Source organism: Atractosteus spatula, chromosome 1 (assembly GCF_055471065.1).
Source record: "Atractosteus spatula isolate fAtrSpa1 chromosome 1, fAtrSpa1.hap1, whole genome shotgun sequence".
NCBI lineage: Eukaryota > Metazoa > Chordata > Actinopteri > Semionotiformes > Lepisosteidae > Atractosteus > Atractosteus spatula.
The window spans coordinates 61,914,516-61,928,662 of NC_142706.1; the positions used below are offsets into that span (position 1 = coordinate 61,914,516).

A 14,147-nucleotide genomic window follows, 5' to 3' on the forward strand; every position below is an offset into this window, starting at 1 on the left:
CCTTGAGTATGCGTGTCCGCTTGAATCTCACTATCTCTTATGAGTGCGTCTGCTACGATGACACACCCATAAATGGGCGTGTCCGTTTCGATGCCACTCCCGCTATGGGCGTATCTTATTCCGTGGCTCTTCCACCTGTGTCTATTTATCTTCTATTGACCAGTTAATTAGAGCTGTTTAGTCAGAAACATTATCCTGCAAGTTTAGGATACACTGTGTAAATATTTGTGTACTGGAGCTTCTGGAAACAGAATCCTTTGAGTGCCGTAATTTTGACACTACTGACCAAACAAGTTAAAACAAAACAAGCACACCATTTAAGTCACTAATTAGCACTGGAGAGGGGGAGCTCAGCTGGAATGAGACCAGCACACGCAGTGATCCTGCAGGGTCCGGGCTGGGAAGCACTGGTGTGAAGAGACATTAGGATTTATCTTCAACCTGGCACGAAACACCGGCATTTCTTCCTGTGAGCGAACGCACTCTTTCTGAACCGGGCGTGGGAAGTCACTGCTTGAGAGAGTGAGTACCGGACAAACTCAACGCATTTATCAACAGCTCTGCATCAAGTTAAGCATTTGAATTCGGTTTAAAGTTCGGTGATTCTTGCTATATGTGGTACATATTTCTGCATTGCGTATTTTAGACAGTTTAGATGGGAAACTGCTGAAAATTATTTTACAGCCTCTTGCGAGATGTTTTACCACGACTGCTGTCGTATACCTCGCTTACAAGCAGGTGCTCACATTGGTTTTGTACGAGTACATACCTTCCCAGAGTCGCTTGGCACAGCAGCCGAAGCATTTTATAAAATATGAATCGAGTGCGTATCTTGTATGTATTTATCACCACCGTATTCACGTAATTCTACCTGCTCTGGTCGGGTGCAAGTTCTTTTTTCCCTGCTGAGGGAAAGGCTTTGCGTATTTGTAGGACTGAACTGTGTTCAAGAGCTCATGGAAGTTGAATCTTCGTGCGTCTTTTCTCTGGCTCTGAGCGCTGGGGGAACTCGCAGGTGTCCCGCGCGCGTGGGAGTGGCCTGCCCCTTGCCAGCTGCGGCGCGCGAGACCCCGGTGAGCTCGTCGCGCCCGGACCGCGCGGCGATGTCGGCCCGGGAGAAGAGCCCCGGTTCCCACACAGCTGCGTTTGGGATGATACTGGTCGCGGTTCTTGGTGAGTTACCTTCCCTGTCTGGTTCTTTGAAGTGTTATGGTTCCAGCATTACAAACTGACACTGTCCAAAAGAAAAAGTTGAGAAGCGAAGACGCCTCCAACTGCTTACAATGTTAATGAAACGAAGCTTGTGTGTGGGAGCATTTGACAGATTTTTTTTTTAAATCTCCGGCCAGAATTCACATTTTAGCCTATTGTGAGTTTTTCTTTCCCCGAAGCGACATAGGTTTTAGAACGCAATTTATTCGTGCTGAAAAGAACTCTTTCGGGCTTTGAAGTTGATTTATCGAATGAAATCGCCGTTAGTTTTAAAACCCCTTGTTTCATAGCATAAACGCGTTTAAATGCAGTTCTAATAAGGACTTGGAAACGCGATTACGGGTAATGGTGTTTAACTGGATCTGGGGTCATGTGAAAGACGCTCTTGTTGATGTTACTGTTCGGCTCGGAAGCTCCAAACTGTTGTATTTCAGTGCCCAGTGTGTGGGGAAAACACGACCTTCAGTGCCGGGGTCTTGAACTGTGTATTTTCATCGGCGGGAAACTGTTTTTAGCTGCGGCTTTACTGGTCAATGACGAAATCCAGCCGCTTACAGGCAACGGGTCGTCTACGCGAAAAGCCAGGATCTAGCGCAGCTTGCACGATCCTCTGTCGATCAAACGTTTCGATTGATTTCATAGAGTCAGAGCCGGCTTGTGACAGCCTAAACGGGTTGTTCGTGCCCGATCAAACAACCCTGGCAATCAAACCCATTTCATGACGCGCGTTTTAGAGCGCGACATAGTTCATCAGCGAAAAAGTCAATCCCGCACCAGAAAAAAAACTCGAATAAAATACTTAGACTTTTATTTTTCAAAACACAAGTATATAAAAACAGTAGAACGGCGCAGACAAAGGTATAAATCACGAGAGGTAAAAAGACGTCAGGAGAGTAGGAGCTGAAGCATAAGAATGTCTTTTAAGAGATTTTATTTTTAGTCAGTCCTTGCTTGTGGGATGTTCACAGGCTGGCAGAGAGGACTGAAAAGGCTCTCTTCTTTAGACCATCGTTCTCCAGCAAGCTCGTCCCGCTCAGGGTCGGACGAGTCTTCTCCCCTTCTCCGGTGGTGTCTCTGCTCCTTGTTTCAGAATCCGCTGACTAGGGGAAGAACCACTACCTTTGTAGTGATTTGTACCACTGCCGCTACCAGCTGTTCTGACTGAATCGCACCCAAGCTTGCCAATGGATGAAAACAGTGTTATGAGCATGTTATATCAACGAGCAGTGTTATATCTCGTTGATGCCCATATGCATGCATGTTGTATGCTATACAGTTGATATGAATGCGCACGTTAACACGTTAAAATCGAAGCCTGTGAAGGCGGATTTCCTTATTAATACGTATTCTGTGAGCTGGGCAGTGTGTTTTTAGGTGGATTTCCTTTGCTTTTCTGTGCTTTTATTTTCTGTGAAAATCAAATCGGAAGTGTGTGGTTTTTTTTTGCTATTGGCCACGGTAAATGTCCAGTAATGCCCCGTCCGTTCGGTACCAGTACGCATCTGCGCGTCTTCCCGCGTCTTGGCAGGGAGCGCGCAGGGCAGGACGTGTTTTTTTGTCCGAGACCTCACCTCGACGGACGTGCGCGACGCGGACAACATCAGCGGCCCCGTGCAGCACTGCTCCCGTTCCGACTGCTGCGTGGGTTTCTTCGAGATCGTCAACGGAGTGCCGCGCCCGGAGCGCCTGGGTAAGTCAGCGCCGAGCGCCTCCGGCCGGCCTTCTGCTCCCCCCTCGGGGGACGCGCTAGTTCGTTGCTCTCCTCTCCTCGTTTTCTGTAAATATTAACTTTGAAGGTGCGCTTCAAAGACCGAGCCGGATTGGATTTCCTGCGGGCCAGTTGTGGACACCACTGCCAGCTGAATTTACTGTAGTGGGCTGTCCTGTTCACGCTTCGTCCTACAGGAAAATAGGGACTTAAGCAGAGAGAAATGTAAACTGTTTTTTTGTGTGGTGGGGGGGTGTTTCTCTTACTTAATGACAGGGTGCACGGGGATACAAACCGTAAGACTAGAGGTTCAGAATGGGACAGCAGCTGGGTTATGATCTTGGTTGAGCTGGTTACATTTCAATACAATACATTTCTAGTAGAGAAGGCAAGTGGGTGGCACTGTGATGCAGTTGTTAGCATTGCTACCTCACAGCACAGGGGCCCCCAGCTCCTGTCCAGGGGTGCTGTCTGTGGGGAGTTTGCATGTTCTCCCATGTTCACATGGATTTCCCCTCCCTGGTGCTCCGGTTTCCTCCCACAGTCCAGAGACATGCTGGTAGGTTAATTTGGCTTCTGGGAGCATTGACCCTGGTGTGAGTGTGTCTGTCCGGGGATGGACTGGCGTCCCATCCAGGGTGTACCCTGCCTTGTGCAATTGGCCCATGCTTGCTGGGATAGGCTCCAGCTTCCTCGCAGCCCTGAACTGGATCAAGTGGTTAGGAAATGGATAAATGGATAGAGAAGGCGATGAATTCCTCTGCTTAGTCCACAAATGGATTGCTTCAGCTTCTGGATAATGTTTTAACATTTCTTGTAGACGTTTGGAATGATAGTCCAGTACTAGTATAGAGCATCAATCGGGTCATAATGAGATGCATTTAGCATGTTTTTTTTCCAATAGCTTTGTATTTTAACTGAAGTGTCTATGCCTTCAACAAAACTGGACTGTGCCATGTGTATGTTTCTTTTGAAAGGTTGCTACAATTATAGCTTTGCCAGGTGTCCCAGAGCAAAGTGCACCTACACGTCTGTGAACGATAACTTCACGTCCTGTCTGTGCAACTCGGACTTCTGCAATGGCAACATAACCTGGGTGCCGGAGAGCGAGCACGCTACGGACCCCTTCAGTCAGAGTACGTTACTCCTCACGTTCTGCTCCCAGACGCGACCCAGGCCTCTTAGAGTAGGTCTGTTTAAAATGTTCGACACTGCAGAGGTAGTACATGCATAGTACACACTTCAAGATCACAATGAGTCATACTTGCCAGGCATTTCCTAGTGCATTGTTAGCCATATTTGATAAGGAGGGGGGAAAAAACTGCCCCCATTCAAAAATGGGAAAAATAAACATTACCAGTCTCAAGATGTTCATGACTGTCTACAATGTTGCTGTGGAGTGGTGACCAGGGCATCAGGCTTCTGACTGGAGGGTTGCAGGTTCAAACCCCAGTAGGAGGCACAGCTGTATCCTTGACAAGACACCTGAAGAAGGCTCCATGGCCGAATTGTTGTTTTCTCTTTTCAGCATGGAATAAACCTATTACTTGTTGCTTTGCAATATATAGACATGTTGTGCAAAGAGTCATGTCTGTCATGGCCAGAATTTATACATAAAGACAGTAGTTCTCCTCCTCAGTGATAGCTGATGTGTGGTGAGTGTACTGGTGCACTTTGGCTCTCGTTGTCATCAGGGTGGGGGCTGCACAACAGTGGTGGTGGGATTCCCCATTTCCTGTAAAGCGCTTTGAGTGAAGTGTCCAGAAAAGCACTTTATAAGTGCAATTACCTGTTAAATAATCTGGAAGAAATTAACCCTAACCCTTCAATATCCTAAAACCACACTCCACACTGGTGCTTACTTATGAAGTAAACTGTGCCTGTCATTCTGATCCACATATTTATCCACCTGGAATATTTCTTTTAATTTGTGCTCTTGACACTGTTGCTGTTGAGCTGGCTGAATAGGAAATTTTCTCCATTCTCCTGAAAGTGTGTGCTGGGCCTTACCAGGAGTTCCCAGCTATTATTTTGATCTGCTGGTAGATTTGATTATTCCATATTGGTTCATGAGTAGGTCTTCGAAACTCTTTAACCTACACTGGCTGTGTGGGCTTCTATTGCTTTCAACCCTTGTTTTCAAATCGGGCTAGCATTATTGCCTCCCCCTGTAAACGTTTGTCTTCTTACTGTAAAGAGCTTTGAGAAGGTACTATATAAGTGTTTATTGCTGCTTCACTAAGGCACATGCATGCTCCATGACAGTGTTAAACAGACATACCCCAGTATGGGCAACCCCAGTTATCCCCTGTCTCTGAACAGGTGCCTGATGGACGTGGGATTACACACTTCTGTCACCATTTTTTTTTCTTATTCACTGTTTTTTCCCTTTTCTATTCTCTTCCCTCTGCTGGGAAAGCATCCAGGATAATTCCCCCCCCCCACTCTTATACTACTTGTGAACTGTCACTCAAATAGGTATAACATAAAACGTTTCTTTAAAAATTGCGATTAATATTCAGCTAATTTTCATTTATGGAAGTACCATGCATGCTTCCCTTGACAATAGTCTAACTCCTGTTTTACCATACCACCCTCTGCTTTGCCACAACTTTACAATAATGTGCTACGTTTGGTTCTGCATTTACCAGATTAACTGTTCCTGCTTGCTCTGTGAGGGCTTTCTAATGAAATGTAGTCGGATATGCTCGTCTTTCCAGTAGCCATAAACCCAGTGTCTAGGTTAGAGAATATCAATGCATCTTAAGGTGCTTTCTTGATAAAATGTGTAACGGAGCATTTAAAGCTGGTTTAAGATGCAAGGCGTTTATCAAATACAAAGCTGCCACACGCTTGTATATTAGTCATTTTAAATAGACTGACACAGAACCAATACATCTCCCACAAATCCATCCACTGGATATTGCTGATCTAAGACAAGTGTGTACATTGAGGCTTTGGGACAACTGTAGGCCTGTTTTGGTGTGATGCATATTGATGAATATCGTTTAATACGTGTACTCCTTGAAAACCAAAGTACAACCACGTATAAAATTCCCTTTTTGAAAAGGGGTGGAAAGGATATTTGCTGACAAGTTTCAATATAAGTCAATGGGAGAAAATTGAGAAGGGTGTTATTTTGCTCCGGGCTTGGCCTTGGTTCCCTTGTAATTTCGACAGACCGCATGCGTTACTTGAAGTTATAGTTTCTCTGCGTTTTGTTTTATGTCCGTTGGCATCCCCGACCGTTCCGTTTCCCAGTGCTTGATAATTGCCCCCAGGGAGGGAAGGAGGAAGGGCTGGGAGGCGGCTCTGATCCGACTGCCACGTCTGTGAGCTCCCCCGAGCCCTGACGGGGGGGGAGCTGGTGCGGATTGCAGGAGTGGCAGATCACTCCCTGAGGTCACTCCAGGTGCTGGGGTAAATCAACAGGTTCACTATTGATGTGCAACTGATTCTGCAATTGATATCGATAGAATCAAGAGTCCTGGCCTCCCTATCCCACACCTGCCCCCTGTCAGCACTCGTACACTTGTTCCTCTGCCGGCACATCCTCATAAACCATATAGTACCTATTTCACCACGTGACCATGAAGGATAGTGCCCTCTGCTGTCTTTACACCGGTTGCTGGAGCTGTTTCATGCCCTGACAGCTCGTATTGTAGACGAGTCTCTTAAGGGAATGATTGATTTGTTTACTTGTTGTTGTTTTCCAGGTTATTCCAGCACAGTCCTGCTGGTTTTATCCATTGCTGGGATGGTGTTGATCATGCTGGTTTCCCTCATGCTAATGACGAAATGTAGGCATGCTGTCCAAAAATGTGGTAAGCTCCTTTAAGAACGAAAACCTACTCCCCCTCCCCCAAGTCAAGCCTACCCTCCTTTCTTGTTACACTTATAGAACTGATTAAGAACAACCCATAGTTGTATCTCTTTCTTTTTATCTTCTCCACAAAAATAAAGCCAGAGGAAGTCCAGACATGCAGTGTCACTGTTTTAAGTTACAGGTTAGCCTTGGAGCACATACAGCAGTGTTTAACCTGTAATTGCTTCTCCTCAGATACAGAGCAATCGTAACACTTGAATAAAACCGGAAACTTATTCTGGAGCCCATCACCCCTGCAGCTCAGTCAAGCCCATAAGAATATATGGGAAAAGTTCCAGACAAGAGGGGGGTCTTTTTTTTTTTTTATCCTTGCCTGCTAGCTTGGTAGTTGATCAATCCCGATATTTGGCATGTTAAAGTTATGCATTAGCAATGACATCCTAAGAGACTTTGCAGTGCAGAAAAATATTAGAGCTAAATATTTCTGGCTGCACTTAGAAGATATTCCCATCTGCCAGGTGATGGGCACCCCCGCCGTATTGATAAGCAGCTGTTTGGCTGCGCTGTCCCTGACTTGCGGGCCGGCCCACTGCCATTACTGAGTGAGCCCTCGCAGCCGCCCGTGAAAGATGAATCCCACACTCCATCCTCCCAAACCAAGCACTGACCTTGGCATTGCCCAAAAAAAAAATCAAATCAAAAGCTTCTACTCCCTTTTCCTGTCTTGCCTCTCTTTTTCTCGCTCTCCTGAAAGCTGTTGCCAAGGCGAACGAAAAATCACACGGGTCGTGCGAGCGCGTGACACCGGGCCGTTGCAATATTGTTTCATGCAGAATGGAAAAACCAGCTCCCTTCTCCACTGAGATCTGTAGTTTTATTTCTCCCCTGATATGTCACCTAGTAAGAAAAAAACCCAAATCCCCTGTAATGGTTATTTCTACAGCTGCTGATGCTCCAGTCGCTGACACCTGGACTAGTAGCAGTTACTCTGCTAGTACTTGTACCATCTATTAATACTACAACCAGTCCTCCTCCTGTTACTGAACAGCACTATATACTGTACGTGTAAGGGATTCAATGGGTCCTTTTTTTGGAGGCTTCCTGTGGAGGTTGAGGGTGATGCTCTCCAGTGCGCCAGAGGAGCCCGTCATGTTGGTGAACGAGTATAACCGAGATGAGGGGTCCCCCATCGATCTCTCCACGAAGGAGCTCCATCAGGTAGGCCTGCTCTCTTTTGGTCCTTGTGCCCCGTGCACCCCTCTGGCGTTTGGTGAAAGAATGAGCCACAGGTGCACGTGTGAAGGGCCCACGGTTGAGGGGTCTCCCCCGCCGGCCATTTCCAGTCATGGATGAGCAAAATCCTTCTGCATGCTGGAACCGCATGTTTGCACGGTCAATAAGAATCATGGGGAGGAAAGGGCCATTTTGAACCTATACAGGCCGGAGGCCATGCAAACTTAAAATGATGTAGTATTTTATCAGCTTGATCCCTGTGGGAATGTTTTGATGTTATGTCACCAGCAATCAATATCATCTGGAATCTGTGGCTGTGTTTTTATTTTGCAGATCTTGAGTAGGGGGCGCTATGCCGACGTTTGGAAGGGGACCCTAAATGGAGTGGCTGTGGCGTTCAAGATATACCCCCCGGCGTATGGCAACCTCTACAGGAACGAGAAGGAGGTGTACAGCCTTCCCACGATGGAGCACGGTAACATCGCGCTGTTCTTGGGGGCTGGGGAGTGGACGCAGAAGGGACACTACTTTCTGCTGCTGGAGCTGGCCCACCATGTGAGTAACTTCAGCTTCTCCGCTGCGAGTTGGTCCGCTCGTTAACGGAGGTGTGCTTTTTGTCATCTGAGCGAGGGTTAACCCCTCATTGTGAAGAGAAAGCCGTGGAGCAGAGGTAAGCTTACAAAGTGCTTAATAGGGTTTAGTTCCTGCAGCTTCATCAGCCTCACTCTTCAGAGCCTTGTGTGATAATTTGCTTCCTATATCCACTTCTTCCTCAATTGTCTAATAAGCTATAATGTGTGTACTGGATAGAGGAGGTTTAAAATAAATGTGCAGCAGGTACAACATCTGTGATTTCATTTCTCGTTTATCTTAGAAGGATGAGTGTCTCTATTCATGTCTTCCCCTCCCCTGTGGTCCAGGGCTCCCTGAAGTCTTTCCTGTCTCTGAACACAAACAACTGGGAAGCCACCCTCAAGCTAGGCCTCTCCCTGGCTCAGGGCCTCACCTTCCTGCATGAAGAAATCCTCAGAGATGGTGAGCGAGGGTGTAATACATTTTGTTGTTGACGGGTTTAAAGGGGCTGGTCAACTGTACATCTTTTGTGCTCCAATTTTGCTAACCTGAAACCCTCTGTGACTCCTTCCCTCTCTACTACGTTCCTGCTAGGACTTCACAAGCCCGCCATTGTGCACCGGGACCTAAGTAGTAATAACGTGCTGGTGAAGGTGGACGGTACCTGTGTCCTGTGTGACTTTGGCAGCTCCACCATCCTGCATACCCCTTTTGCTCTTGGGGCACAGCAGCAGAATGCCGATGTCCATCTGGTAGGTGTTTTAACGGCACCAGGCCATCATCAGCACTGATGGATGGAGAGCTGGAAACTGAAAAAGGCGAAGTGCACCTCTTGCAAACACCCCCCCCCCCCTGTCCATCAATATCTGTGGGTGCTGGTGCATTGTCGTTCATGGCAGTTGTGCGGCTGCTCGGCTACCCGTTCCTATGCAATCTATTGCTTTAAGATTGTCAGATGCTAATCTGAGGTTAAAGGTCACATTAGCTGGACCTGTTAGGTCTCGCATCAAGAGTGAAGATACAGATTCCCCCCTGCCCTGCAATGCAAAACAAAAAAACAGCCAAAGTCTCACTGTTTGGTCTGGAATTTCATTCTTCATGGCTGTACATCTTTTAAAAATGACAGCCGAACCTTCCCAGTTCTGCCCTGGGGCCCAGTTTTCAAAACTGAAAGGGTGTTATTTCACCAGAGATCTTTTGATCATATGTCCAGTTCCCAGAATCCGTGACCCCTTTCTGCGTGTTCTTAAAACCTCATATCCCTGGCAAGCGTTCCCTGTAATATGCATGGTATATTGTCTAGTTGCATAATATCCTAAGCTTCTCTCCCTGTCTGTGTCTCTCATGGAGAGCAAGTTGGGGTATGTGAAAAGACAAATTCTTAGTACAAGAAATTGTGTATGGCCTATTAAGTGATCTTATCTGTGATAACTTGTTTCGTTGACCTGTAATGGATGTCTGTTGTGCATTAGTCCTTAAAAAGGCCAGACGCATGCATACCTTGGGCAGGTATGAGGGACTGACAGCCCGTCTCCTTGCCCAATGGGCACCCACAGGTGTATGCTCAGGTGGGGACTCTGCGCTACATGGCACCTGAGGTCCTGGATGGCCACCTGAATTTGCGGAACCGCAGTGAGCTGAAGCAAGCCGACGTCTACGCCCTGGGCCTGCTGCTGTGGGAGATCGCCATGCGCTGTACCGACCTCTTCCCAGGTGGGGCAGGAAACGAGGAGTGGGTGTTGGTCAACCGTACTGGAGTCTCAAACTCAGGTCCCCAGAATTGTTACTACTTGTCAGCATCAGGACCCCAGACTCTTACTCCTAGAGGTTCTAATCCTACGAGAGCCTTTAACTTCCTAGTTTAGTCTGTTTAGACTACTGTAATCCCAGTTCTTGCCCATCAGGTCAGGGGCTCTGAATTTGGTCTCCCTAGTCACTCAACCATTTAATGCTACTTGCTCACGGGACAGACGCTGTAATCCAGGCATCATGGGTTCGAGTCTGGATCATGTTGCTAGCCAATTGTGACCACGATTACACGATTGGCCGAATGCCTCTGGGTCAGGGCGGAGATTAGCTGGCTGGGGCTCTGGGTGTGACGGTGACTTCTTTGCAGTGGTGTCAGCGACTGCGTGTGGAAAAGCGATGGACACAAATCTGCCCATCTTGTTCCTAAAGTTGCTGACAGAAGGCTGTCTTTTGAGACAACTGGCTGTGATCAAATGGGTTGGGATATGGGGCAGTGCTGAGGGTTGAAAAAGACTTTCTTCTCCTGCATTATACCTTTACAGGGTGTGGCGTTGTGCTTGCACGATGTGCTGCTCTGATCCAAAGAGTAACTGAGTGGATCAGTCGGCACTTGGGCTGTAGAGACAAAGCACCATTGTCTGTAGCAATTGGTTTCAATGCAAATGTGCAAGTGGTTAGAAAATAATGTCGTTATGGAAGGTGTATGCAGACTTGCCATTACAGTGGCTATTTCACTAAACTTCCTCTTCCTGACCCTTGCTTGGCTTTGTTTTCGGGGCAGGAGCCCGGGTCCCAGAGTACCACCTGCCCTACGAGGCTGAACTAGGCCCGAGCCCCACCCTGGAAGACTTCCGCCAGCTAGTGTACGAGAAGAGAGAACGTCCCTTTGTGCCACAGCTGTGGAAACGCTCCACCCAGGTAAAGTATGGCTGGTGACGCCACTGGGGGGGGTAAACTGGGTCATTTGGACTCCATTACCCAGGATTCCAAAGCTACAACACGGTGGATCTGTTGAATCCACTCTCCTAAAGGCACTAGAGCGGTATGATTTTCCTCAAATATTACAGATGTTTTTTGTAGTTATCAAATGATATTAATCTAGCTAATATGTGTGGGTAAAAAAAAAACAGATTAGAGTGATATCTTGTTAGATGTCTAGACAAGTGCAAAGCACAAATGGAGCCTAGGGAGCATGTACTGACTGAGAGCACATTCTACAAAGGCAGCTGATGGCGCCCACCTATGCGAGTCTCTGTGGCACAATCAGTCGGCGTGTTCGGCTGTTAACCAAGAGGTTGGTGGTTCACGCCCACCCAGGGACGCACTTCTAATTATTCCGATGTCAACATGATCTCCGCTCAAGTTCGACTGAGTTACTCGGCAAAACCTGTGGGCGCCCTTAAGACCGCCGTCCGGTGGCGTGTGTGGCACGGCTGGTGAGGCGGGCCCGTCTCTCTCAGTTCTGTTTCAGCCTGGAGGAGATTCTCGGCGACTGCTGGGACCACGATGCGGAGGCCAGGTCCAGTGCCCCCTGCACCGCGGACCGACTGGGCACCCTGCAGGCCATGAGCAGCGCGTACTGGAGATAGATCGGCGGCCGTGGCTTCCTGGAAGAGCCCGTCATTCGTAACCGGGTGTTTTAAGTGGAGTTTTTTTTTTTTAAAACTGATTTTAGAACCCCCACCCCTACCCCCCTCTGACCATAACCATGCTAAAATAGTATGAGAAGGCTGTAAACACTTTTGCATTGCTGGCTGTCTTTAGGTTAACAAAGTGATGTGATTGGGGTGGGGGTGGGGGGAGAAACACTTTTGCCATGTGACTTTCCTCCTGCCTAGTCTTCACTAGCAACTGTCACTCTCGCACTTCTTCTTGCCCCTCATTCTCTCTGGTCCCTTAATTGCTCCTTCTTCTCTCTTTTCCCTTCCTGTCCCTTCTGCTGTACGTTCTCCTCCTGCTGTCAGATGAGTGGTGGGCACCAGGGGCCACACGCAGCTTGCGAGCCCCCCCGGGCACACAAGGTGGCCCACAAGATATTCCTAAAACATTTTTCGTCACATGAGCTTTTGAAAGCCATTTGCTCACAAGAGGCGTAAATGTGCTCTTGCGGTTCAATCTGTCGCTGCAGGCGTGCTGTGGCCCCTGAGGCCGCTCGAGAGCCACAGCTGCGGCCCTTTCCTCACGATTGAGCCTGCCCTCCATGGCTTTCCCCTTCGCTGGCTCTTCATCCCTGTGTCTGCCTCGGTTCACGTTGCTTTTGTCCCTTACTACAGAGTCTAACGCAGGACCTTGTCCTTTTTATATTTGTGATTTTTTTTTTTTGCTCATTGTATTTATGGTCTTGTTGTCTCGGCTGTTTTCATTTTGTTAAAGCCAGCTTTGTGCCCTTTGTATATTGCCTTTCGCCGATTAGAACTTCAACTCTGTCCCCTTGGACGGAAGCTGAAAGGTTACAAATGAAAAGGAGCCATTCTCCCATCCTTATGTGTGGGTTCCGCTTAAACCAGCATCTCAGTGTCCCAGATGGGTTAGTTAATACACACAAAAATAATTTCTTGGGACTTCTCAGGTCAGACTATTGCAGCAAGCACAGAGCCTGGATGTAACTACAGACTCCCGTTCAGAAGTCTTAAGCCATTTTCCGTTTTACTGCCGTTTTCGCGATTTTACCTTTCTAAGTGGAAGTTTGGTAATATTTTAGTGTGATTTTAGCCATTTTATTTTGGACTAAGTGAATGGTAATGGTGCTGTAGACGAGAGATGCTACAGGATTCCATATTGACCGACCGTGTGCAGCTGACCCCGCGTTCTTGTGTTCATGCTTGTGAAGATACTGATCACAACGTGCATTAAAAATGTTAAATGGCCGCCTCGTTTTCTTCTCCGCCACAGTAGGTTGTGTTAACAGCTAAAAGCCTTCGAGCCTTGAGAAAAGTGCTGATGCTTGTAACAAACAAGTTCTACCTGCTGATTGTGTCTGGGCGGTGTAAGATGGAGAGAGAGTAGCGCAGCACTGAGGTACAAAGTTTAACCTGCGCTACCTATTCAACCCCTGCTGCTCTCGACGAGTTTTCATAATTACCGGTTTAACTTCTGCTTTTTACGTGGCGTAAAAAATAAAATCTTTCCACCCTTGAAAGTGGATTTACAAAAGTAAACCCTTAAATCGTTTCTATAGAGTTTCTTAAACAGGGGTTGAATGAAGGGCTAAAATGCATATTGTTCATATGACGGAATGTTAACCAGTTTAAACTACATCGTTAAACGGAAAATAACGTTGCGTTTAGGTCTTTAGTGCCTGTGCGAGAGACTTGGAGGAGCGCTATAATTGTCGAGTAAGGTACTTAAACGCAAGTTCCACTCTTGTCTTTCTAAACTAACAGAGGCTGCTGTAGAGAGTTGCTTATAGCCAGGGTACGGTTGCTGCTGGTTCCTTAAGTTTATAATGACGCGGCAATGAGGTGGAGACGTGGACTCAGGACTGTGATCCGGGCGAAGATGTATGGCATTTATTTATTGCTGGCAAGAATGAGGAAGATATTTGCCCAACCGCGCGTAACGTGCGCCGCGTTAAAAACGAACTTCTAACGCTGAACGTGCTCGCTTTGCATTAAAGGGGCGCTGCTTAGTTAAAAGTCATGTAAATACAATATTTAATAATCATTTCTTACTTATATAGCTCTATTCTGGGCACTCCACTCACACCGCTTTACGGGTAATGGGGACTCCCCTCCACCACCACTAGTGTGCAGCCCCACCTGGATGATGCCACATCAGCTCTAGTGCACCAGAACGCTCACCACACACCAGCTCCCGGTGGGGAGGAGAATGGAGTGATGAAGCCAG

The 14,147-nt window shown here is 47.4% G+C and overlaps 1 protein-coding gene across 1 annotated transcript; it reads left to right on the forward strand.

The window, feature by feature from the left end:
- The first annotated feature begins 1,103 nt into the window (after window positions 1-1,103).
- On the forward strand, window positions 1,104-11,890 carry LOC148841473 (bone morphogenetic protein receptor type-2-like). Its single transcript, XM_088919738.1, has 11 exons — window positions 1,104-1,173; window positions 2,741-2,902; window positions 3,898-4,056; window positions 6,637-6,744; window positions 7,843-7,964; window positions 8,313-8,534; window positions 8,900-9,014; window positions 9,147-9,304; window positions 10,109-10,265; window positions 11,083-11,219; window positions 11,762-11,890. Exons 1-11 carry the CDS (start codon window positions 1,104-1,106, stop codon window positions 11,888-11,890), a joined length of 1,539 nt encoding a protein of 512 aa, XP_088775864.1.
- Window positions 11,891-14,147: the final 2,257 nt, after the last annotated feature.

Excerpts from the sequence above, each read along its gene's own strand:
- LOC148841473 (XM_088919738.1), top strand. The coding sequence starts at position 1,104 with ATGTCGGCCCGGGAGAAGAGCCCCGGTTCCCACACAGCTGCGTTTGGG. Across the intron at positions 1,174-2,740 it reads GATACTGGTCGCGGTTCTTG|GGAGCGCGCAGGGCAGGACG; the intron begins GTGAGTTACCTT and ends GCGTCTTGGCAG. Across the intron at positions 2,903-3,897 it reads GCCGCGCCCGGAGCGCCTGG|GTTGCTACAATTATAGCTTT; the intron begins GTAAGTCAGCGC and ends TTCTTTTGAAAG.